The following is a 24,900-nucleotide window of genomic DNA, read 5'->3' as shown; positions in this document are numbered from 1 at the left end:
AAAATTTTGAATTCGAGTCAAGTTTAAAAATTTTAAATTCACAAATTTTCAAATTAAACCTAACTCTATTTCAAAATTTAAAATCAAGTTAAACTCAACAATACTCAAACTCGAGTCCCACACCCTATCCCTTACCCGTCGATTCTTTCCATTTCGCAAAAATGAAAATATTTGTTTTTTTTAAATAAATAAATTAAGGAGAAAACGACGCCCAGGAAATTTTACCCAGAACTCAAAACCCTAGGGCTTTCAATCTCTAGGGTTTCACTCGATTTTTAATTTTGCAGTTCGCTTTTTAATTTTAGTTTTCCATCTATGGATACCGAGGAAGAAGAGGCTCGCCACTTCTCCAATGTTGATTCCTCTGTTAAATTGGAAGATGCTCCGGCGACTATAGCTACGGACTCCGAGTTGCAGAATCAATACACTGAGCCACGTTCCGAGCTCGAGTCTGCTCCGTCGGCGGTGTCTCCTGTTGCTGAAAAGGAGGGGGTTGTTGATGTGGAAGTGGCGGTTGGTGGTGAAGATTTGATAGTTGGAGAGGAGAAGGACGGGATGTTGGGTTCTGGTGTTGAAATGAAAGATTCGTATCCGGTTGATGGTAATAAGGAAGGTGGTGACGGAGAGGATAGTCACATGGAAGGGGAGAGAGCTGAATTCGTGGAGGATGAGACAGTGGATGATGCGATGGACGAAACGGAGGATGCGGGTAATGTGTCGGATGAAAGATTGACGGCGGAAGGAATTGACGTTCCTCCGGCGAGGCAACAAGTTGCTGAGCTGGCTCAGGTGGAGCAAAAGGTGACTGATGATGTGGCTGACGTGGCGAATGAAAGAAGGACTGATGAGGCGACAGAAAAAAATTGGTCAAGGAAGAAACAAGCGTGGCCGTAGAAGTGACTGATTCAACAGAGCAGACTGTGGTTAAGGAGGAAACTGGAATTATGGAGGAAAGAGAGGCTGCTGACATATCTGTGAAAAGTGAATTACTGGTGGATATTGAGGTGGAGCAAAGTGGTGAGATTATGGATAAAATTGGAGTGGATAACATTTACGAGGAAAGTGAATATCTGGATAAACCAGTTGTTGATCTTGCAGTTCCAACAGAGGTTGCGGAAGAAACTGGCACTGACATGGTTGAGAAAGTTGGAACTTTGGAAGAAAAAATGGTGACGACTGTGTCTGAGCATGAAAATTTGGAGGACATTCATGCTGTAGGGGAAGTAGGTACCAATATGACTGAACCAGAGGAGAACCCTGTGATGGAAGGAAAAATGGTGACTAATGTGTCTGAACAAACTGAAAGTTTGGAGGATATTCATGCTGTAGGGGAAGCAGGTATGGATATGGTCGAGGCACAGGAGGACCCTGTGATGGAAGGAAAAATGGTGAATAATGTGTCTGAACAAACTGAAAATTTGAAGGATATGCATGCTGTAGAGGAAGTAGGCGCAAATAGGGTTTATGCAGAGGACCCTGTGATGGAGGAGGGATCGGATAATAAAGAAGATACAGAGTTCGGAAATGTAGCAGAGGACGTTGACAAAGCAGACGGGATGGAGGCCGAGATGACAGATACTGCAGAGGTAATGGAAGCGGCAGATAACACTGAGATGCCAGGCATGACAGAAGAGTTGGAAACCGAGGCAGCAGAGGAGACGGAGGGCATGGAGGAGACAGCGGATACTAGTAAAGCCAGTGGCGGCAAGAGGAAGCGGGGAAAGAATTCAAGTACTAAGGTTCAGGCAAAAGCTCCATCTAGGAAGAAGGCAGAAGAGGATGTCTGTTTCATATGCTTTGATGGTGGTGCCCTTGTGCTTTGTGACCGCAGGTGAGTGTACCAAATCCGAATCTCAGACCAGCTGTATATTTGTATTCAATGTCTTACTCTTTCTGTTGTTATTCTTCCTTAGGGGTTGCCCAAAGGCTTATCATCCTGCTTGTGTTGGTCGAGATGAGGCTTTCTTTCAAACAAGGGGTAAATGGAATTGTGGTAAGTTCCTTTATTGCACTCTCTTAACTTCTAATATCTGAGTTTATTTTAGGGCCTTGTGGAATATGAAACAATCTGTTGCTTGTCACAGTGGCGCTATTTTATTTTTACCACGAGCGTATCGTCTTATGATTAAGTTTTGCAATATTTAGGGAAAATTGCTGTTTGCTTGCAAGCCGATACTGATTTAGGAACATGGGCTCCAAAAATTTTGATTTTGTATTTAATTGCGCCATTATTGAAGTCATTACTTCTTTTCTTTGCGAAATGTTTGATGTAAATGACAGTGAAACCTGCTGGAGTGGGCTTTTCCGAAGGCAAGGAAGTTCAGTGTTTAGTTTTGCCCAGGACACCGCTAAAGTTTTGCATGCTTCTTGAATGGGTTTAATGGCGCTCAAAAGAACATTTGAAGTGTAGTATCTCTATGTAGTAATTAGGGTTCACCTTTCATTCCAAGTCAAGGCAGTGGCTACTCACAATGCTTGGATTTGAAGCGAAACTGCACATTGTAATTATTGTCCTGGAATGCAATCATTTCTTCGCTCATGAAAAAATTCAATCAAGGTCACAAAGGCTGAGTTTTCCAGTGACTTCAGTGTTTATATTTGTAATACACCCGGTCAAGTGTCTGAGAGCTTGTTTACCTGCCTTTTATTTAGACACAAGTGCAGAACCATGCAACTGCTGTACTTTGACTTTATAAGTGGGCAGAAATTATGACCTCAGTTTTGGAGCTTGCAAATTGATTTAATTTCATGTGGAGTGACAGATACCCACTTGCATGCTGAACGTGCATTTCTGGCTAACTAATGATATGTTTGGCAACTCTAAAATTGTGTTTTTTAAGTGCTAAGGACAGTTGAAATTTCACATGGACTGCAATGGATGCTGAATTGAACTTTTGGTCAATTTTTTTCTGATGTTAACTGAGAATGACATGTAGCTATCTTTGCAAAAGGCAATTTGGATCTGCCCTAAATGCCCTTCACTTGAGCCACCAGAAATACTTCTCTTTGTTTGTTTAAACTATGCACAAAAATGGAATAAGAACTTACAGTTTCATTAATTCGTGTTAAATGATAATGGGAAAAGAGGCTACTATTTTGCAAACACTGGACAAGCCTTTCTTGGTCTTATTTTTCATAGAATTTTTTCCTTTCTCTTCTTTTGTACCTCCAAGCAGTGCCCTTCTTATTGAGAAAGATTTAACTTTCAGATGCTCATTAGTATGAGAAGATGCAGTGAGGAATGGGAAGCATAACATTTTTATGTGAAAAATGAAGGGAAAAGACCTGAATGAAAAATATACCTTTTGGCTTGAATTAGCAATAGCCAAGACGGTTGACAGAACTGCTTATATAAATTTCAGGATACAATTGGTAGGATAAGCTAACTGTGTAGGCATGATCTACTGAGTGACAGCCGTGTTAAATGCTTCTGATCATCAAAGAATGATGAACATTCTATAATGTGTGATAAAAGCGTCTACTAAAATATTTATGTTCAAGGTTATACCATTTTTTGTTTGCAATTTTTTTTCAATGTCTGAAGAAAGAAAGACCGGTTCATAAGCTTTTACAATTCTTTATGCAAGGCTGCTTGCTCAAGGCTTAAGGGGCCATATGCACTTGGGGACTTGGAATGTGCATTATCTTTTTGTTGCCTATTTGTGTGACTACTTGTTTGCTGTTACTTTCTGTTAAGATGCTGCAGGTAAAAAATATGTTGGTTGACACCGTGGTCTGATTTCTCTATTGTCATTATTCATTTATCAACTTTGACTTTTATGTATAGAGAAAATGTTTTTATGTTACTTTTTACTTCTCTGTTCTAAATCAAGTTGTGCTTTCTGTGAATTAGGTTGCCATCTGTGTAGCAACTGTAAGAAGAATGCCCATTATATGTGTTACACATGTACCTTTTCCTTGTGCAAGGGATGCATCAAAGATGCTGTTATCCTATGTGTTAGGGGTAACAAAGGTTTCTGCGAGTCATACATGAATCTTGTCATGTTGATTGAAAGGAAGGATCAGGAAAACGAAGAAATGGTATTATTATACTGTTATTGTATTTCCATGTTATTTCTGTTTAAAAACATTGCATTTGCAATGTTTGATTATTGTTCTATCATTGAACATTGTGAGCTTGATCGTGTTGTTTTCAGTCATATATGCATTAAGAATGTGACTTCTGATGTTGTCTTTTGTATTTGCAGTATGTTTCCATGATTTTATTTGATTGTGGGAATTTGATATTTGGAATAATTTCTGCACTTATCTCAATTTGGCTGATACCGTGTTTCAAAATTTTCTTTTAATAATTTTTTAGCCTAATAGATTAATGTGGTAAGTTGTAAATATGTAACTGGTGATTTCATAGCATCAACTTTCTTTCCTAATATAATGTCAAAATTATTAATATCGTTCTTGAGCTCTTTTTTGCCTCTTGGTATTTGCTTCTTCTTTCTTTCTTTTTTCCTTTTTTATTTGGGGAGGGGGGGTATTCCGTGTCCTTGGACTGTTTTATTAGGATGATTTTTTTTTTATTTTTTAGCATGCTTCATTATAGATTGTTTGAAGTCTATGTTTCTTTAAATGTTTCACTCTCTTTGAAAAAAATAGTCTACTTGTTTGAATTGTATGGCTATGCCAGCCTCTTGACCTTCATACTGGCATTGTTTTCAGTTGCATTCTTCAATGGTTTCTGCTTTTTGTTGAGTCTGTAAGGAAAAATGAAAAAGACTGGAGAGTGTCCACCGGAGAACATCACATGTTAAAGTCTTTCAGATTGAGAGACCGTGCCGAGCCTGAGCTAAAAGGGAAACTGAGAAACATGCATTAATATTTCGTCTTGGTTCAGTAAATAAATTCAACAGAGTATTAGTTATTTTGTGGCTGTATTCACATATGAATGTTGATTCAATCTTTGTTTGGGGTTTTCGGGTTTATTAGTGGCTTTGCTCTCTCGCTGCTAGTTTGGTGGAAATTCTCCAATTTGTGGTTATTCATAATATTTGTTGTTACTTTTGCAGACACAAATAGATTTTGATGACCGAGGTAGCTGGGAATATCTATTCAAGGATTATTGGATTGATTTAAAAGAGAGGTTATCTATAACTTTAGATGAACTTTCTGAGCCTAAAAATCCCTGGAAAGGTGCTGCCAAACAGGAATCACCTGATGAACTTCATGGTTTTGATGATGCTGGAGGGTTTGACTCTGATAATTCTTCTGGGAATGTGGAAGTAACTGTTTCTAAACGAAGAAAGACTAGGAGTCAATCAAAGGCACGTGCAAGGGAGGGTGATTCACCAAGCACTCTTGCAGCTAGTGGTGAAGGGGCATCTGCAGATGAAAATGCTGAGTGGGCATCAAAAGAGCTCTTGGAAGTTGTTACGAACATGAGAAACGGCGACAAATCTGTTTTATCTCGAATGGAGCTTAGTCAACTTATATTGGATTACATTCACAAGTACAAGCTTCGAGATCATCGCAATAAGTCTTACGTCATTTGTGACACAAGGCTTAAGAATCTGTTTGGGAAACCGAGAGTGGGGCATATTGAAATGTTAAATCTCCTTGACCCTCACATATTTTTCACGGAGGAGGATTCTCAGACTGATGATTTCCAAGGGAGTGTTGTTGATGCAGAAGCTAATCAACTTGAGGCTGATTGGAACTCTGATGCTTTGACAAAGACCGGAAAAGATAAGAAACGTAAGAATCGTAAGAAGGGTGATTCAAGGGGACTTCAATCGAACGTGGATGACTATGCTTCCATTGATATGCATAATATCAATCTAATTTATTTGCGACGAAATTTGGTGGAGGAATTGCTTGAAGATACTGAAACATTCCATGACAAGGTTGTTGATTCTTTTGTGAGAATAAGAATATCTGGTGCTGGTCAAAAGCAAGATTTGTATAGGCTAGTGCAAGTTGTTGGTAAATACCTGGAAACTGTCTACCATTGCATGTCTTTTACTTCAGCACGAGTACCAAAATCTCATAAGATTGTTAAACGTTATGATTTGTTGTTCAGGTCCGAGCAAAGTTGCTGAACCATATAGAGCTGGCAAAAGAACAACCGATTTTCTACTAGAGATTCTAAATTTAAATAAGACGGAGGCCGTGTCAATTGATATTATATCAAATCAAGAGTTCACTGAGGTAGTTTTTATCTGAAAGTGGAATTGCGTTTTATTTTTCCTTTATTGACCATCTGCATCTTTGATGGAGTTCTATGCCTATGCCCTTTTCTCTAACTAAAGGACAATATGATCTTATATAAAAACTTGTGTATGAAAATAGAGGATGCCCTTCCTAGAAACCTGCCAAATTAATGTATTAGAAAAAAATTCAAAATCTTTCACTAGAAGCTTGAAGCCTAAAATTTGACAATACTGTTTCTGTTGTTCATAGGGAATAAAAAGTGTCAATATTAGCAGTTCTATGATACACACACATATTGGAGTCTTGTTTAGCCAGTATTTTGTTTTAATTATTTTATTTTAAAATTTTTTCATGTTAAGAATAAGCTAAGCCAATTGATCTATTAGGATGAATGCAAGCGTCTGCGTCAGAGCATCAAGTGTGGACTTATCAACCGGCTGACTTTCACTTGGTTATCATTTTTTTTATCCCACTGTTACCTTTATTTTCTTTTAAATTTCATCTGGAGTAATTTTTCCTAGATTTATTGATTGTTGCAGGGAGATATACAGGAAAAGGCCATGGCAATCCAGGCTGTCAGAGTCAAAGATGTAAATATCTTTCTTTTCAACTAGGGTTATCATATATATATGCATGTATGTAGACATGCAGACACTTTTGTTAGAATGGCTAATTAGTATGATCCCTGATCTTGAAAATCATGAAGCACAACTTATCTGGTGGGTAGTCTAGATTAAGTGTGATACCTCAAACAAAAAAGAGTGAAATTTCTTAAATATGGATAATAGGCAAAAAAGGATCACGATCTTAATCCTGAATTTGATCTTTTGGGAGTAGTATCATTGTTTGTATCATATCAGTTTGTGTTATTAACAAAGAATAACCAAAATTTCTCTGTTATCAAAATGCAGTGGTTGGAATCGGAGATAACATGCCTCAGTCATCTTCGTGATCGAGCCAGTGATTTAGGACGTAGAAAGGAATATCCTTTGCTTATAATTTTAGTTTCTTCACTACAATTAGTTTTTGATGACTTGCAACATTTTTGGACATTGGATATGCTAGAGGCTCGACTGTGATGTCTTGATTGAGGGAAGGAAGACCAGTAGCCTCACCTTTATTCAGAACATCTTTTAGGTTTGAAAGGGAGAGATATCCCTGCTAAACCTGGAGACCTTCAAATTTTTTGAACTGTCAAAATTCGGGGATTTGGTGGAGTAGGATGCCTTGATAAACAGTTTTACTTATACAGACGAATTTTCTTCTTTTTCAATAGTATTTATTATGATTTATAATCATAAAGTATATGATTGAAAAGAATGAACTAAATGATCATCTTGGTGGTGCAATCTGAAAAAAAAAAGATATTTTTTGCGTTGTTTTAAGGGGAAAAAATTAAACACTTCTGGAATGTAGCTGTTTGGGAGTACTTTCCTGTGGTTGAACGATTAACTGAACTTATAAAAAAATAATTTCTTGTTCTTTTCTGATTTCATATACAGTTTTATGTGGTAGATATATTTCGTTTAAAGAACCATCGCCGACTGTTTCATTGTAGTCCTTGACTTCTGTTCACGCTTAGAGAATGTGTAGAGAAACTGCAGGTTTTAAAGACACCTGAGGAGCTACAGCGTAGATTAGAGGAGTTTCCTGAGATACATGCTGACCCCAACATGGATCCTAGCTACGAATCAGAAGAGGAGGAAGATGATAAGAAGCAAGGTCCTTTTTTCTTGTGAACTTTTTAATGCCCTGTTATCTCTTATTTGTCTTTGAGTTTGATAATCTTTTGGTTCATACAGAGAATTATCTGAGGCCAAGAGGTAGTGGTTTTAGCAGGCGAGGAAAAGAACCGATTTCTCCCAGGAAGGGAGGTTACAGTTCAAATGATTCTTGGAGTGGGAATAGAGACTATTCTAGCATGAATCAGTTATTAGGCAGGAACCTATCTAGTAAAGGATTTACAAGCAAAGGGGATGATCCTATTGGAGCTAGTGAAATGGGGAATGAAAATTCACGGAGTCTTGCACGGGAGAGAGAAACACAACAACCAAACAGTCGGAGCAAGCCGAAAACTGCTTTGATCTCAGAAATTGGGACGAGGAATGCCCACAATGTTGTAATCCAGGAACCGTCTTTGAAGGTCGTGTCAGAAATTTCACCTGCACCTTCATCTGCCGGAGTAACTACTGGTGTCCAAATTAATGAATCGGAGAAAATGTGGCATTACCAGGATCCATCTGGTAAGGTTCAAGGACCGTTTTCAATAGTGCAGCTACGGAAATGGAGTAACACTGGATATTTCCCTGCTGATTTGAAAATATGGAGAACTAATGAGACGCAAGATGATTTTATACTTTTGACTGATGCCTTGGCTGGAAAGTTTCAGAAAGACCCTCCTCCAGTAGTAGATAATAGCCTGCCAAAGGCTCAAATGGCCTTGTATGGGAATTCTCTTGGAGCAACCTTGAAACAAGGAATGGAAAGCCAAGTTGGAGAAAGATCAAGGCTTGATCAACACCATGTAGCTTGGAGTCCTCAACGTGTTTTGGCTTCACCAGGTCAATCTGTCGTAGAAAGTTGGAAATCTCAAACAGAAATCATTTCTTCCACAGTCAGACCTGCCCCATCTTCACTTGAGATCCCGAAGCATTCTCGAGATACATGGGCCTCTGACACAAATCTACCTTCTCCCTCTGGTGGGAATAGGGGACAAGCGTTTGAAAGCAAATGGTCTCCTACTCCCGCACAGCCTTCGGGGTCTTTTCCAGTACCTAATCCATTCCAAGGAGGTGCAGTAGGGCTGCAACCTGCTACTGTTCTTCCAGAGAGTGGGAGCCCAGCTGCTCCTATAGTGCATTCGCATACAATGGTGTCAAGTGAATCACACAGGAGACAGGTCAATGTGCAAGCTTCAGTTAATTTAGCTGCTGATATTAAAAATGCAGCTGCGTCTATCCAGAATTTGGTTCAATCTATGAGTGCTCATAATCCTTCTGCCGAGACTCATGGACCGGGTTCTGTCTCAGTTTCAAGGCACGAAGAAAATGCTTTCTCCTTACCTGCCACTGGAACTCAAAAGTGGGCAAATGCTTCAACTCAGAAGCTAGAGCCAAATCTGTCACGTGCCATGCCTGCCCAACCTGCTGCTTATAGTCATTGGGATGATGCATCACAATCCAGTCAAAATCCTGCTCCTTTCAACCCAGGAAATCCAACTGGGGGTTTTCCAACTCCTGGCCAACAGAGTATGATGCCACTGGATTCTTGGAGACCTTCCGTTCCAATTCAGTCAAATGTTCAGCTTCCTGGTCCACCCAATTTACCCTGGGGTATGACTGTCGCAGATAACCAAGGTACTGCCCTGAGACAAGCACCCGGAAATCAGAACCCTGCTTGGGGGCCAATGCCAGGGAATCAAAACATGGGTTGGGGTGCACCGGTCCCTTCAAACACAAATATGAACTGGGGGGCCTCTGGTCAGGGTTCAGCATCTGTTAATCCAAATCAAAATTGGGCTGCACCTGGCCAAAGACAAGTGCCAGGTAATGCGAATCCAGGTTGGACTGGTCCTGGGAATACAATGCAAGGATGGACACCACCTGGACAAGGACCCAATATTGTTAATAATGCAAATTCTGGGTGGGTTGCCCAGGAATGGCAAATCCTTGTTATCCGGCACCGTCTAGAAATACAGGCGGAATGTGGGGAAACGAACCGAGTCACAACGGATACAAGTTTTCTGATCAAAGGGACAGGAGTTCCCAGGGCGGTGATCCGGTTTCGGTGGGGCAAAACCTTGGAGTAGGCAGTCATCATTCGGCGGCGAGGGTGGTTCTAGGTCTTCCTTTAAAGGACAGAAAGCGTGCAAATTCCATGAAAATGGGCACTGCAAGAAAGGGGCTTCTTGTGATTATATGCACTCTTAGAATTTTTGGTACATGTAAATCAGCTTAGAATAGGTATGTCTGTACTGTGTCCATTTGGAAATTTCCCGACTTCACAGTTTCTTTGAATGATTTATGCTTTGTAAAACCCTTTTTGTAGTTTTAACTCTTCTTTTCTTCTTCCAAATGGAATGCCGTCTTAGCCATTTTAAGTGAATATTTTTATAAATAAGTTATCTTGAATTTGTGTTCAATTCTTAGAGTTTTACCAAACTGTTTGGTAAATTGTGCATAAAATGGTTGGATGGCCCTGATTGGTCCGGTTCGATTTGGACTTTACACGGATCTGACCTGTTTATTTTTTTTATTAATTTGGAATAAGTATAAGTAGTATCTGTTTAAAGATAACTCTTAACCATTTGACGTTAAACGTTTACATCTATGATATTCCTAATGCTCGAATTCAGGATTTCGAGAAATAATAACAGTTCTTTTATTATTGAGACAACATGGTTTAGTTTGATTAGGCATAATTTAATAACTTTAAAATAGTTTTATTGATTTTAATTATGTAAATATTAATTAAAATTATATTTTCTATATTTTCCATTTTAATATAAGAAAATGAGAAATTTTGAGGATGAAATACAAATGAATTTAACTTGTGGGTAGGGGTGTAAACGAGCCGAGTCGAACTCGAGTATTGCTGAGCTCGACTCGACTCGAAAACTCTGAAATGAAGCTCGACTCGACTCAAAAACTCTCGAACTTAAAATTTTCAAGCTCGACTTGAACTCGAAATCCTGAACCGAAGCTCGTGAGTAGCTCGAAAAGGCTCGAAATGAAAAAATAAAATTAAATTTAATTCGATCGAAACCTCAAACTCAAACATGAACCTTAAATACATAAAAATCTTACTATATGTTTTTAAAAAAAATTAATAAATAAATATTAATATTATTAATAATTTATTTTTAAAAAATAAAATCTTAATATATTATATTTTCGAGCTGCTCACGAGCTTTTCGAGTCGAATATCAAATAATTCATTTTGACTCGTTAATATTTATCGAACTTTAATTAAATCAATCTCAAATAACTCGTTATCTGTCTCGTCTCATTTACAGCCCACCGCTTGTGTGCTGAAATTGCAAAATTGCTCTATTATACTCCAAAAGTAACCCAAACATCCATTTCAGTTGCAGGGAGTAAAAGTAGGAAGATGAACAAGGAAGAGGCAAAAATCGACACCCAAAATCAAAATCCTAATTCTAGCGCGAACCCCAACAATCAAAATCAAATCCGAGGATCCAAAGGGAAAACATGCAAGGGATGCCTCTATTACTCCTCCGCTCTTAAATTCAAATCCCAAAACCCCACCTGCATCGGCATCCCCAGAACTCTCCAACAAGGTCTCTATCTCCCTTCATATTCTTTTTTTCTCCTCTTCTTATGATTCTGGGTTTCTTATGTTTCTTTTCATTTCTTTGATTGTTTTGAATTTATTTGTTAAAACTTGGGGGTGAAACGGTATGAACTGAATGGAAGTTATGATAGTACCTAGGTACATAAGTGGGGAATCTGAATTGGAAGCTTCCAAGGAAGGCCGTACTCTTACGGATTTCAAGTATGCTTGTGTCGGTTACTCGGTTTTCTTGGATAATAAAGATTCTTCACCTGAATTACCCTTCTGTGTTGGTCTCGAGGTATTTCCCTTTCCCTTTTTGTTTATTCTGTATTCCTAATGCATGTTTGGAGATTGTGGGGTTTGGTTGCAGATTAGTTGTATTTCATTTCGGATTTGAATTGTTGATTTTCATGATACCCTAAATGAGTGCCAATCTATATGATTTTTTCTATGTGGTTTTTTCAATTACTGGAATGAATCGTTAGCATTGTCCGACAAAAAATATATTTCATCGCTTATAGAAAATGTTAACAATTTGTGTATGTTTTTCAAGGACCAGAATGAATCACGAGCACCGTCTTAATGGTTTTAACGGTTTTAAAATGTATTTCACCGTACAATACATGTTGACACCCGTGTATGTCCCTGGTTAAATAATACACTATTCTGGTTACCTGTTGCTTCAGGTATTATTGGACAGAACAGCTGCTTCGAACGACCATGTTCCTGTCAATATCCATAAAAACAAAGGTATTTGAAGTCATTTCATTTCTTTCTTTTCCATATGTGAGAAAACAATCATGAGTCTGAGAATAATGATACACCAATAGTTCACTCGAAGTCCCATGTTACAATAATTGAAATGATAATGGTGAGTAATCAAACAAGATCGTGAACAAGAACACAGATTTACGTGAAGAATGAAGGGATAAATCACGGGTAGATGAGAAGAAATTACTATAGTCGGCGACAAAATTATAAGAGAAACCCTAGAACCTCAAATTCATATATATTTATACAGATACAGTAACCCTAGTTGATTAAAACTGTATCGTACTGTGAGGGCTCTGCATCTACCACAAGTCCCATCGTTTTCTCCCAATTTATTTTTAACCAAGACCGCATATTTTTTGGGTTGGGCCACAACGGAATTTGAGTCGCAAACACGAACATCCTGACCTCTTTGCAGTGTTTCTTGATGGAAGTTGTAAAGAAAATTTCCTGGTTCTAACTCTTGTTGCATGATGTTCATTGATGGTATATTATAGTCCTAGACTGGATTTGGTCATCAGTTAGAAATTCTTGACGATTACTTTAGTGTTTGAAAGTTTTAGTTCAAGCATTTATTGAACCAGATGCTTGAGAGTAATTTCATTAAAAGGTTGAATCAGAGATGATATAATAAAAATTCAGTGATGCTGAAAGCTCCCAGGAGCAATTTGTTTGGATTTGGTGATTCGTTAGGAAAGGTATTCTGAAGAGAGGATGATACAAAATGGAGAACAAGCAAGGGAAAAGAGAAAATTTTAAGTAGAGATAAAGCCGAGAAATGAGAGAGGGAAACCTCTTTATTAGGTTTCAATTCTTCTCTAATATAGTATTTCTTGTATTTGCTCACTTGCAGATAGTCATGCACTTCCTCAAACCCGAACCCAGAGGTCAACACCGTCGACAGGAGATGAGTTCTATAACAGGCAAGCACTGATTGAGATTTTGGAATACTCTTAGATGCATTAACGATTACGCATTCTTTCACGTTTCTTCGTAATATATCCTAAATCACGATCACTGAATATAAATACAGGTTTAAAAGGAACGCAGGCCTCGTGGCAATGGGTGTTGTCAAGAATGTGAATAAAATCGGAAACCGCATCAAAGTAACTCTGAATGACATTCTGTATAGGCGACCAAAGTGAGAATTATGACTACTGTTATATGATTGAATGCATCATTCTAATAAGGAATTCTATTGTATTTTTCGCGTTTTTGCCATGGATTAAATCACTGAGCCCGTTTTTCAACGCTGGAAGATGAAGCATTTGGCTGCTATACTCATTTTTGTTGAGTATACATGAAAGTAGGTGGCTGCCGATGGGGCTTTTGTTCATTTCCAATGCTCAATCTTTGATTTGATAGTGTGCTAAATTGTTAAAATTTTGTTGTTTAGTGTGCTAAATTGTTAAAATTTTGTTGTTTACTTACCATTGTTGGATAGAATATCCACTTGCAATTCTCAAATAGATTTTATACTTAGTGATATACTTTTTATTATTATTATTATTAAGGGGTAAGAATAAGACGGTATTTGTTCATAGATAAATTTTCACAATTTAACATTGAACGTTCACATTTCTGGTGCTCGAACGCGAGACCTTACAAATCTTTTACTACCAAGGTCCTTTGGTTCGTGCTTAATAATATACTAAATAGATTTATTAAACAAAAACTTCTCTCTATAATTAAAAAATGCATATTTTCTATACTATTACACAAGTTAATTAGCATGTGATTACTTCAAAGTAATTTGCTACAACTTAGACATATTTGCATAACTAACGGTTAAATCATTTGATATTATGAACGCATTCAAACATTTCTGCTTGCGGAGGCTGGTGCTTGAACCTGGTACATCTAAGAATAATAATTATCCCTTTAACTGCTTAAGTAACTTGGTTCGTGTCAATTCTATACTTTTAAAACGAATAAAAAAGGTAAATAAAAATATTATACCAATCCTTATACTACAATGGATCACATGATTTCACAATGGACAAAATCAGATAAGCTGCATGCACGAATGAAAAGGATGATGGGTGAAAGTCTCGTTCATCTTCTTAAAAATTTTAAATACACTTTTTTTTTATGAATAAAATGTTTAGTCTTTAAATTTTTTTAAAATTATTCCCTCTAACATAAAATCTTACATTCTTTGCATGCTGATATTGTAAAGCTGTTAATGGTAAATCTGTTGCTGAAAGATATAAATCAGACTTTCAATAATTAGAGATGTGCTAGAAAAAAAATGTTGGGTGATCATATTCTTTCAAAATTTTATATTATTTTAAATTTTTATATATTTTATATTGATAATATAACTTTATATTTTAAAAATTTTATAACTTTACCAATACAAAAATTTTCAACCAGTGGCGAAATTTGGTGATAGAGTTTGAGGTTAATTTAAAAAGATTGGTGGTTTAAATTGAAAATTTTAAACATTTTTGAAGGGTTTATTTTACATTTTTTTTACAAAAAAAATAGGATCTAACTAAAATTTTGAAATTTCGATAGGCTTAATGAGAACTTTTAAAATTTATTGGAGCGGATTTAATTAAAAAATATTAAAAGTTTAATCTAAATTTTTAAAAAATTTAGAAGGGGTTAAATTAAACTTTTTTTAAAAAGTAAAGGTCCAAATTATAACTTTTTAAAATTTTGGGGGCCATAGCCCCACTAGTCTCTCTTTAATACCGACACTGATCCCAACATACAAAATCATATCAGAATTGCATGAGGTTGATTATAAACCCATCAATGGTAAGTAGGGATAGACCAAAACAGACGGACGAATAAGACAGTCGTCCCTTAAAAACTAAAACTTATCATAAGAGTTAAACTAAGCTAAACCTAATAAGAGATAAACTAAACCCGGTTCAACCCTGGCTTAGCTTGCTATTTTCCTAAACTAAGCTCTCAAAAACTCGGAATCATCTGACACCTTCCCTTCTGCTACCCCTTTCTTTCTCCTCATTTCCAAAACTTTCCGGTGGCTGTTGGAGTGTACGTCACCGGAAAAAGTGGGGCTACGAGCCGGTCTGTACTCGGGAAAGAGCCGACCGGACTTATAACGAACCCCACAAGCGTTGCACAAGGTTTTGGCACCGAGTGGACCGGTTCGCCACTGAGGAGTCTTCTGGACTTGGCAATGACTACACCTCCGTTGTAAAGCGCTGCCGCCGCAGGCCTGAACACCCGGTTTTTTCCTCTGCTTCTTCGCCGGCGGTTCAGCGAAATCGTTGGTCAGGTCGCTTTTTAGAACCAGAGCCGAGGTCATGGAAAATCCGGAAGAAGCACTTGAAGATGACGACGCCGTCGTCGAAGACGATGACTCGGAAAGAGGAATCGACCCAACCGGCCATGCTTTTCCGGTGGGTTTAGCCCTTTTGCTCCGACTTTTAGACGGAACCGGTGACGAAAAACACGGCGTTTTCACAAAAACCGGCGCCGGCGCGGATTGAAACCGAGCTTTTGCCGGGTTTTCCTTGAAAACCGGGCATGGAAATTGAAGCTCCGGAACCGAATCGTCCACAAACTGAGACACCCATTCAAGCCCTGCAATTTCTTCATCCTAAAAAACAAATATACATGAATCAAAATTTTGCATGGAAAAAAGGGTTTAATTTATTTTTTTGTAATTTAAAAAATTTAAGAAAATTGAAGTTTACCGGTACGGATAATTCGTTGGTGATAACAGAATCAAAGGATAAACTGCTGGAATTCGAGTTGCTATCATCATCCGCTACACGTTCTTGCGAGAGAAAAAAACCAGAATTTTCTTCATTTTCTTCTTCTTCTTCGTTTTCGAATTCTCCGTTCGTGAAATCAAAGAAGCAATCGACGGAGAAATCTTCACCGCCGTTCAGGCACAATAAATCATCAAAAACAGCATGCTGGTTGTCCTTCTGCATGGTTAATTCTCCCCTTGCACTTGATTTCAACGCTCTTACCTCCATGCAGAACTCCATTTTATCTACACCCAAACAACAAACCTTGTTTTCCTAGTTAAATAATTCACAAAATCACTAATTGGATAAAACCCAGGAATTCAAAAGCAACGGGAAAGTGAAAAGATAAAGATTATATATAACAAAATATATTTTTTAAAATAAATTACCTGATACGGATGAAGGATGAGAAAGATGGAAAGGTGAGGAGTTGGTTAAGGCTTGTTCGACGGCGAGACTAATGCTAAAACTTTGAAAGAGAGTTTAATGGATTTTATCTTCTTTATTTTCTTTCACTCTACAATTTATTTTTTTCAATTTGTGAAATTATTTATACTGTAAAAAGAAAAGTCTTGTTGGAAGAGATTTGACTTTTCTGCGGTGGCCTTGTTTGGACCGAATCCAATAATTTCCATAAAGATCTTTCTTTCCGATTGTTTCATGTTCACTGGATTTCCTTTTGACATGTCTTCTTCTTCTTCTTTGTACCTGGAGGTTGTTAACAAGGCCATCATCATCATGGTTATTATCACATAGACTATCATAAATATTAAAACAACATTCCTTTCATAGTAAAGACATAACCACAAATAAAAGTATCAAATATCATATAGAAATTTATGCAAATTCACACAAATTAAACAAAATTAAGTTTTCAGTTTCCACAAATTTAACATAAACCTCTAGGTCGTATGTTTAATCGAGCATTCAAGCATTCGACAAAATAAGAACACATAAAGATAATATGAGATGCATTTATTGAGATTGTGATGTATTGATATGATTGGAAGTCTGATCCTTATCGTCTAAGATCTCGAGTGAAGAATCGTGAATTATAAATCTGATCTTCAATACAAACATATTATTTCTAAGCAAGTCGTGTTGATAACGTGTTATGAAACTATATAAATGTATGACACAATATAAGAGTGAATATTATCTGTTTATTACTCATATCTTAAGAGCTTGTTCGTGCATTTTTTTGCAGGCTCTAAACTCATAGATTACTAGAATCATATGTTACAAAACGTAATCATTAAATTATCATACATTAAGTATGAAAGAAAAAAAATCCACTTAAATGAATTCATTTATAATAATTCCAGTATTAATATTCAACATGAAAATAGAATTGTAGAGGGAGAGCTCAGAAAGAGTAAAATAGGAACGTGCGCACCATAACAACATATTTTCTAGATTATAGTCTTCAAAAAATTTCAAAATCACATTGTCACCGAATTTTTGCCCACGACAAAAAGCTCTTTCACTGAACCACCCTCACCCTCGCAAAACCGAAGGCATCTGTTTACCGATTTCTCCGTTTATAGCTCTTTGAATCCATCGGAAAAAAGCTCCGATCGTCCTCCGGTGAATGGACGCGATAAGAAAACAAGCCACGCGGCTCCGAGAACAAGTCGCCCGCCAGCAACAGGTCTCTCTACCTCTACTATCTCCTAATTCAATCTCTACCTCTTTTTTTCATAGTTGCTTTAGATCCAGGTCAACGCCTATTTATCAGCTTCATACTTCATCTTTCTATATATTTTCTCTCTATGTGTGTATATATATATATATATATATATAGAGAGAGAGAGAGAGAGAGCTGTTTGTTTTCGATCTGATTTTCTTGTTAATCTGCTTTATTTTGATTCAGTGTTCGATTTTCAGCTAAGTGTCGGATCTATTTCTATGTGCCTTATAGCGCGTTTATGATTCATGAATCGGATCAAAATATTAAACTGAAAATGATGAGCTATTTGATGTTATTTTATTAGCTTAATTGAAATTTTTGAAGTTTGGAGGATGGAATTTGAAATTGGATCGGTAGTCTTTTTAAAAATTGCGTTTCAATCGAATGATGATAAAAGTGAAAATAAGTGTTCCATTTTGTTTTTCCCTTTTGAAATCAGTATGGTAAATCCTCCGTATGTTTTATTGGTTTCAGATTTACCATCTACGTAGAGTGTTACTTGTTTTAACTCAAATGCGTGGCCATGTTCTTGTTGTTTCGAACTTATCTAATCTTTTTTTCCCTGAATGCTACTTCAGGCCGTCTTAAAACAGTTTGGGGGATATGGAGGTTCAGACAATGTAATTACTGATGATGCAGAATTCCAGCAACATCAGAAACTCGAAAAGCTTTATGTCTCGACCCGTGCTGGCAAGGTTACTAAGTTGTTCACCTGGTCTCTTGCATCAATTGTTCTATCGTGCGTTCTCTTCATTTACCTTTGCAAATTTCTTGTGTTTCAGCATTTTCAAAGGGATATTGTCCGCGGTGTTGAAGGAATATCGTCACTGGGTCCAAACAAGTTGAAATAGGCAAGTTGGTGAAGCATTTGTTAATTTTTAAAATTTCCACTTTGAATTCAATGGAACTGACTTCTTTGTTCTGTCATGTACATCTTTTCTTGACAGGGACAAAGCTGTCCGATGATAGCAGGAAATATGGTTCTGAAAATACTTGTACCAGCGGCAATACATTATCAAATGCTTCATTAGGTTATGGACGTGCTCGTGCTGAAATGGAGAAGGAACAAGGGAATCTGTTGAAGGCTCTTGGCACACAGGTTTGTTTAGTATTTGTATTACTATAACATAAAATACTAGCAAATTAGGTTGCTATGTTCTTGAATCTATGGAAGAAAACTAGTATAATAGGCTATGTGGTGACCTGGACATGGATTATTCACTTTTGGCGTTACGTATATATGTGTTATCTTTATCCTGAGTTATGTAGTCCGCCGTTAAATCATCAGGATGCTATTTTTGATGATTTGATTGTTAGGTTGCCGAGCCACTAAGAGCAATGGTAATGGGAGCTCCTTTGGAAGATGCACGACATCTTGCTCAACGTTATGACAGAATGCGACAAGAAGCTGAAGCACAGGTTTACAATTAGCAAATCTTAAATTTGAAATGCTGATTGTATTGCAAGTGCGTATTGACACCATCTCTTGATCATACGACAGGCAATCGAAGTTTCGAAACGCCAAGCGAGAGTGAGGGAAACACTTGGAAATCCTGAGAATGTCATCAAATTGGAATCCGCAGAAACGAGACTGCAAGATCTAAAGTCAAACATGGCAATATTGGGGAAAGAAGCTGCTGCAGCAATGACCGCTGTTGAAGCTCAACAACAGAGATTGACACTTCAGAGACTTATTGCTATGGTAATGCAAACTTCCTTCTATGTAAAATCTTAATTTTATATTGGATGTCTAGGAATTTAATTTTAACATTTCGTCCTATTTTTTCTTATACTGAAAGGTTGAAGCTGAACGTACATATCATCAACGAGTCCTTCAAATACTTGATCAGCTCGACGCGGAGGTATGAATTGCGCTACTGAATCCTTTCTCGATATTCTTTTGCTGAAACTGATTAAACAGTATTACTACAATACAATTTCCTCTGTCATAATAGATGAGATCTGAACGACAACGAATTGAAGCACCTCCCACCCCAAGTGTGGACACTATGCCTCCACCTCCATCATATGAGGAAGTTAATGGAGTTTATGCTTCTCAAGCAAGTAATGGGTCAACGGTCAGCATGGGGTACTTTTTAGGCGAGGTTTGTCAAACGGTCCTATATACCAACGGCAGATTGGTATCAGCAAGTAGCTTTAATCTGTGCAATGGCCTACTAATTGTTGTATTATTACAGGTTATGCATACGTATAATGGTGAATCGAACGTGGAGCTTTCTTTGTCAGTTGGTGACTACGTAGTTGTGCGAAAGGTTCGACAGACTCAAGTTAACAATTTTGCAACTGTATATGATTTTCGGGCAACCAACATGGATTCACTATGTAAAAACTCATGGCTTATTGGCAGGTGACGAACAATGGGTGGGCTGAGGGCGAATGCAAGGGAAAAGCGGGTTGGTTCCCTTTCGGATACATCGAAAGAAGGGAACGTGTTCTCGCGAGCAAAGTTGCAGAAGTTTTCTAACACATTCTCTGCTTGGTGGTGTCGGAGAAGACGATTTGGTACGTGCATCTTCTCTTTTTTGGTGGTTTCTTTGTGCTTATATTCGTATTGGGAAGCTTGAGAATTTGTCACGGATAGAAGCTTTCTTCTCAATATGTGAATACATTTTACGTTTCTGTTTATCCTCTCTTTTCTTTTACACGAGTTTATGTCCTTATTTTCTTTTTTTATTTATTGATATACATGTCGCATGTTTTGCTATTATTTATTTTTAACATCATTAATTTTCATTTAAACCTTTTTTTTTTCAATTTCAAAATTTTAATAGTATATTTTTTTTAAAATAATTATTTATCCAAATAAAATAATCAAAATGGTGTACCCTCAAAGATTTCAACTTACAAGCATATTTTTTTGGGTAGAATATAAGCATGGACTTTATAGGAATAAGTACTAAAATGACAAACTTTGATCGAATACGTAATTTTTTCCTGAGCAAATTGAATATGTATTTTATTTTTATTCAATTTTTATAAATTATGAAAATTGTTATCAATGCATTTATCATTCCCATTTAAATAAAAATCAAAATGAATTGATTTTTTTTGTTTTTAAAATTTCTATATATGCATTAAGTTTAATTTCATTTAATTTTCACAATTTTTTAAAACTAATATTAATATGTTTTTCATTTTATAATTAATCAAAATTAATTGTACAAAATCAAAATCTATATATTATATTTAACTAATATTAATGTACAATTTTAATATTTATCTCTGTTTTACAAAAACATGGTAAAATCAATTTCACCACGCTGACTATATATATATATATATATTAAAACTTTTACGAGCATAAGTAGAATACCATAGTATCCCTTATTTTGAAAGAAAACTATTACATCATTATTTTCTAAATATTGCGGCAGTCTAAACACATGACGGCTAATGAGATGATTGCTCGAAAATAAACCAAGGTCCTGCACAAAGGGAAACGAAACAAAACAAAACAAAAGAATTTTGAATAATTATTTGATATGTTGACGGTGAAGTTTATTAATTCTACTGTCAGTAGGCCCGTAAACTAATCGAACGAACACGAATAAGGATATATTCATGTGAATTTAACTTTAGCCGAACAAACACGACTAAACGAACATAATTTATTGTTCGTGCTTGTTTGTTAAAGAATATAACTTGTACGTGTTCGTTCTTTAAAGTGATAAACTCTCACAAATGAACACAAATGAAAATAAACAATAAACGTAAAATGTAACTTTCCTTTAAATCAAGCAAAAAATCTTAGAAGAATATAAAATTATAAATAAAAAATATAAATTTAATGAAACAAATAAATATAAATGAATGAATTATCGAACGTAAGCGAACATAAACGAACAAATAACCAAACATAAACGAATGGATTAAACGAACAACGAACGAGCCTTTTATTCATGCTTGTTTATTTAATTAAACGAACAAAAAGTCTTGTTCATATTCGTTCGTTTAATATATAAACGAACTTTCCGCCAAACAGTTAAGTGAAAGTTCGGTTCGTTTACAGGCTCAACGAGCAGAATTAAGAAATCATCACATATAATTAATTAAGTAATAAAACTCACTAGTTGTTAGGTCAATTTGAACCACGATTAGCCAAAACAATGGCCAGTATAAAGAAAAGTATAACAGCCTGCATTGGGTTAAATAAGAATATTAGAAAATATCATAGGAAATACACACAAAAAGGATGCAAAAAAAAAAAAAGGCATAGTAAACTCACCAGAAGTGGAGTGTAATTGGACTGACTCGGAATAATGTAAGATTTCCTGGTCAAAATTGTTTTTTTAAGTATAAAGATATGAAAATAAATAAATAAATAAATAAATAATAAATAAAAATATATATAAATGTAGACCTTTCATTCAGGACCCCAGAGTCCCTGCAAGTCTTGAGGATTGAATCTAGTCTGCTCAAAGTTTTTTGTGCATTGGGATCATTATGATCAACCTAAAATAGCCAAAGATGCAGTTTTGGTGCTGTTAAACCCGGAAAATACAATACGAGTACGATTGCATTCGATGACATTATCGACTTATCCTGGTCGGGTATACAGTGGAATATCGAATATTGAGAATAACCACATACCTTAGCTTTCAACATACAAGAAAAATCGTAGAAAGCACCATAGACATCAGCCATCGATTTTGTTCGGTCCATGACTTTTGCAGTGAGACCTGAAAACACGATCAAAGACGGACTCAAGTCTTAATTACTTTTCAACATTACATTCCCTGGACCAAAACTTGAAGATGAAAGATTGAATTATCACAGTTCGACATAAAACGATCAAAGCACCGAGATCAGGTTTGTTATGATTCTATTTACGGAAACAAGTTTAAGGGAATCCGTAAAACCCCTTTTAAGGCCTGTGCCCTAATAAGCTTTAAGCTCAAAGGAAACATTTCCAAAGACTCGAAGCTTACCACGCCTCATTTTCACTACGCCTCTGAAAACTTCAATGTTGTTGTAGCACAAGGCTAGCGTTCCAATAGCCATGACCTAGTAACAGCATGACATGAGCAAAAACAGAGACAAAGTTGAGCAGATCAATATTTGATAAATATGGCGTGCAACTCGAATGATATAACGAATATGAACTGATGGAATACTGCCTCAAACCTGAGGAATAGCACAAAACCGAAAGATTGACGGAGTACGTAAAGCAGACATGTACTTCATGCAATCATCCACATGGATTAAAGTATTAGTGATCATGTCATTCAAGCACTGCACTGCCTTGACCGAGTTTTCTTCGTATTTCAAGTCCTACGGTTAAATTCATACACATTTATAAGTTACTGGCATGAAATTTGGTTACGGTTTCAGCTGGAAGTTAGTATAGAAGGTGCAAAGGAGGCATACCTCCAGTTTGTTGACATATTTACTCCAAATCTCACGAGGCCAAAACATTCGAGACTTTGGTATCTCGTTAATATCCTCAAGATAATCTCGGATAATATTCGTTTTCTGCCATTTTGTTAGATCCAGATCACATAATTTAAGAATCATGTCTTCAAACAAATGTCAAAATGCACGCATAAGAAATGTTGCTTCATTCATATATCAGAACAATACCTGAAGAAATAAACCCATTGAATTGGAGAGTGAATCTGGAGCCAAATCTTCTGTGCCGCAGGCATGGAAAAGTTTGGAAAGACCTAATCCCACAAGTCCTGCTACATAGTGACAATATTCATCGTAGTCATCAACCGTTTCAACCTGCAGCAAAACACAAGTTCCCGGGATCGTATATAAGATAATATAAATACATATTTTGCTCAAGTATACAAAATGATATGAAGACATTTAAGAGTTGTATTCTTGCATGCATATTGAACAGATTCAGGGGCTAAACTTGAGAGATCGAGTTCTTATATATGGTAGAAGACAATCTAGAAGAGATCAACCGGATTTCAATAATGCAAGAATGACAAACCTCCTTGCAAATGAATTTTGCCATCCCTGCACCCATTCTTTTCGTAATGTCCTCGATAGCCTCCTGATAACTGCATAATCAATTGAGAATTATCGACTTTTTTCTCCTTCGGGATCAAAATCCACAATCAAAAACAACTTGAACCACTTATCTAAGATAGCCTAGTTAGGAGATAAAGACATAAACTAAATAAACACATACAAATCAGCACCACATTTAAGTCTTCATGAACAAGGAAGATTGAGAAAAATAAATAAATAACCGACCCTTTTCGAGTTCGAGAAAAGCAGTAGATACATGATGAAACTCGTCCATAAGAACTTTGTAGTTCTTTGTACCACCTGAAAAAAGAGATAAAGCTATATAAGCAAACACACCGGGATTCATTAACCGGTAAAGTTTTCGGCAATAAAATTAGCCCAATCCTGGTGCCAAATTGCTCTACTCCACAGAGAATCGGGAATCCTCCTTTGAAGGAGAAAAAACTTCTAGATGCTCACATGAAAAGTGCCAGTTGCGATCGTATATATGACGATAAAAGTCCTTGAGGATAGGAACTTTGACATCAGTTGCTACACTAGTGTCATCCTCTGCACGAAAAAAAAAGCATCAGTACAGATCAACACTTGACTGTAATGATCTAAAGATATGAGAACAAAACTCGGCTTCTTATCGAACAACTCGAAAAGGAAATGCAGAATATTCCTATCATTCACAGATTATAGAGGCCAAATATGCAGAAATTGTCCTAGTAATTTAGAATCGGTGAAAGATTATGCACAATGGGAAAATAACATTGAAAAGAAAGGGAAATAAAGGGTTAAGAAGACTAAAGAACAAACCAACAGTATCCAGCGCTCGAAGAACCAAATAGAATATGCAGATCTGCAAAACCACAAGCATAGGAAAAAAATCAAATCACCAGATTGAACAACGATTAGTCTATTCTTAAGGATTAATAAATACAATCGAAATGGACAGTAAATTTACGAAATCAGACTACACCATATGAAATCCATAGAGTTTTCTTACGGCTTTTCTAAGCTCGGTGTCGAGCTGTTGAATAACGAAGGCGAAACTACGAGAGACTTTGTGAAGCATGGAGAAACAAAAGGCCAAGTGAGGCTCCGACGGGATCTTTTTCGCGGCATGCCTCGAAGCCAATTTCAGCTTCAACAATGGATAGAAATCATCCGGGTGTTTCACAAGCGCTCCCAAACTCCCCATAATTGAAGATTTGTTTTGAAATCAGATCCAAAACAACAAAACGAAATCTGGGGTAT

At 36.6% G+C, this 24,900-nt stretch overlaps 6 protein-coding genes and 1 long non-coding RNA gene across 8 annotated transcripts; 4 read left to right on the top strand and 3 right to left on the bottom strand.

Moving 5' to 3' along the window:
• Positions 1 to 197: 197 nt before the first annotated feature.
• On the top strand, positions 198 to 909 carry LOC120171507. The gene has a single exon (XM_039179211.1). It carries the CDS (start codon positions 316 to 318, stop codon positions 892 to 894), a length of 579 nt encoding a protein of 192 aa, XP_039035142.1. The 5' UTR covers positions 198 to 315; the 3' UTR covers positions 895 to 909.
• Positions 909 to 10,258, top strand: LOC120171508 (zinc finger CCCH domain-containing protein 19-like). Its single transcript, XM_039179213.1, is given in 13 exon segments — positions 909 to 1,379; positions 1,488 to 1,831; positions 1,914 to 1,993; positions 3,854 to 4,041; positions 5,025 to 5,937; positions 6,035 to 6,162; positions 6,552 to 6,610; positions 6,704 to 6,755; positions 7,077 to 7,147; positions 7,742 to 7,887; positions 7,968 to 9,812; positions 9,815 to 9,940; positions 9,943 to 10,258. Coding segments are annotated over 13 exon segments (4,539 nt in total). The 5' UTR covers positions 909 to 944; the 3' UTR covers positions 10,095 to 10,258.
• On the bottom strand, positions 2,150 to 7,310 carry LOC120171509. Its single transcript, XR_005520878.1, has 3 exons — positions 7,180 to 7,310; positions 3,991 to 3,996; positions 2,150 to 2,161 (listed from the first exon to the last, which is right to left on the bottom strand). It is a non-coding gene; the product is annotated as an uncharacterized LOC120171509 (long non-coding RNA).
• A 974-nt stretch (positions 10,259 to 11,232) lies between the features above and the next one.
• Positions 11,233 to 13,677, top strand: LOC120171506. The gene is made up of 5 exons (XM_039179210.1): positions 11,233 to 11,464; positions 11,610 to 11,758; positions 12,147 to 12,210; positions 13,085 to 13,154; positions 13,265 to 13,677. Exons 1-5 carry the CDS (start codon positions 11,275 to 11,277, stop codon positions 13,374 to 13,376), a joined length of 585 nt encoding a protein of 194 aa, XP_039035141.1. The 5' UTR covers positions 11,233 to 11,274; the 3' UTR covers positions 13,377 to 13,677.
• A 1,432-nt stretch (positions 13,678 to 15,109) lies between these two features.
• On the bottom strand, positions 15,110 to 16,472 carry LOC120171503 (GATA transcription factor 5-like). Its single transcript, XM_039179207.1, has 3 exons — positions 16,355 to 16,472; positions 15,906 to 16,210; positions 15,110 to 15,808 (listed from the first exon to the last, which is right to left on the bottom strand). Exons 2-3 carry the CDS (start codon positions 16,203 to 16,205, stop codon positions 15,146 to 15,148), a joined length of 963 nt encoding a protein of 320 aa, XP_039035138.1. The 5' UTR covers positions 16,206 to 16,210; positions 16,355 to 16,472; the 3' UTR covers positions 15,110 to 15,145.
• Positions 16,473 to 17,414: 942 nt separating this feature from the next.
• On the top strand, positions 17,415 to 20,349 carry LOC120171502 (SH3 domain-containing protein 2-like). The gene is given in 11 exon segments (XM_039179206.1): positions 17,415 to 17,616; positions 18,234 to 18,350; positions 18,438 to 18,471; positions 18,474 to 18,506; positions 18,603 to 18,754; positions 18,973 to 19,074; positions 19,157 to 19,357; positions 19,455 to 19,517; positions 19,611 to 19,760; positions 19,854 to 19,928; positions 20,024 to 20,349. Coding segments are annotated over 11 exon segments (1,104 nt in total). The 5' UTR covers positions 17,415 to 17,556; the 3' UTR covers positions 20,141 to 20,349.
• A 683-nt stretch (positions 20,350 to 21,032) lies between these two features.
• Positions 21,033 to 24,207, bottom strand: LOC120171505 (squalene synthase-like). Of its 2 annotated transcripts, XM_039179209.1 has the most exons (12): positions 24,118 to 24,207; positions 23,884 to 23,958; positions 23,618 to 23,687; positions 23,257 to 23,400; positions 23,044 to 23,148; positions 22,801 to 22,947; positions 22,605 to 22,680; positions 22,267 to 22,355; positions 22,037 to 22,128; positions 21,902 to 21,947; positions 21,744 to 21,811; positions 21,033 to 21,101 (listed from the first exon to the last, which is right to left on the bottom strand). In XM_039179209.1, coding segments are annotated over exons 1-11 (903 nt in total). In that variant the 5' UTR covers positions 24,120 to 24,207; the 3' UTR covers positions 21,033 to 21,101; positions 21,744 to 21,754. The 2 variants fall into 2 exon arrangements, with proteins under 2 accessions (XP_039035140.1, XP_039035139.1); XM_039179208.1 differs by lacking the exon at positions 21,033 to 21,101 and having other exon boundaries at positions 21,696 to 21,811.
• Between the last annotated feature and the right edge of the window lie 693 nt (positions 24,208 to 24,900).

Source organism: Hibiscus syriacus, unplaced genomic scaffold (assembly GCF_006381635.1).
Source record: "Hibiscus syriacus cultivar Baekdansim isolate YM2019G1 unplaced genomic scaffold, ASM638163v2 tig00111834_pilon, whole genome shotgun sequence".
Classification (NCBI taxonomy): Eukaryota; Viridiplantae; Streptophyta; class Magnoliopsida; order Malvales; family Malvaceae; genus Hibiscus; species Hibiscus syriacus.
Note: the sequence above shows the minus strand (reverse complement) of the source record. Positions and strands in the feature narration are given on the sequence as shown.

What these genes read in the sequence shown, in the direction of transcription:
- LOC120171507 (XM_039179211.1), top strand. Translation starts at nt 316, where the DNA reads ATGGATACCGAGGAAGAAGAGGCTCGCCACTTCTCCAATGTTGATTCC.
- LOC120171506 (XM_039179210.1), top strand. Translation starts at nt 11,275, where the DNA reads ATGAACAAGGAAGAGGCAAAAATCGACACCCAAAATCAAAATCCTAAT. An exon ending in CCCCAGAACTCTCCAACAAG is followed by an intron (nt 11,465 to 11,609) that starts GTCTCTATCTCC and finishes AAGTTATGATAG; the next exon opens with TACCTAGGTACATAAGTGGG. An exon ending in CCTTCTGTGTTGGTCTCGAG is followed by an intron (nt 11,759 to 12,146) that starts GTATTTCCCTTT and finishes CTGTTGCTTCAG; the next exon opens with GTATTATTGGACAGAACAGC.
- LOC120171503 (XM_039179207.1), bottom strand. Translation starts at nt 16,205, where the DNA reads ATGGAGTTCTGCATGGAGGTAAGAGCGTTGAAATCAAGTGCAAGGGGA. An exon ending in CCAACGAATTATCCGTACCG is followed by an intron (nt 15,809 to 15,905) that starts GTAAACTTCAAT and finishes TTTGTTTTTTAG; the next exon opens with GATGAAGAAATTGCAGGGCT.
- LOC120171505 (XM_039179209.1), bottom strand. An exon ending in CAAAATTCATTTGCAAGGAG is followed by an intron (nt 23,401 to 23,617) that starts GTTTGTCATTCT and finishes GTTTTGCTGCAG; the next exon opens with GTTGAAACGGTTGATGACTA. An exon ending in AATATGTCAACAAACTGGAG is followed by an intron (nt 22,948 to 23,043) that starts GTATGCCTCCTT and finishes ATTTAACCGTAG; the next exon opens with GACTTGAAATACGAAGAAAA.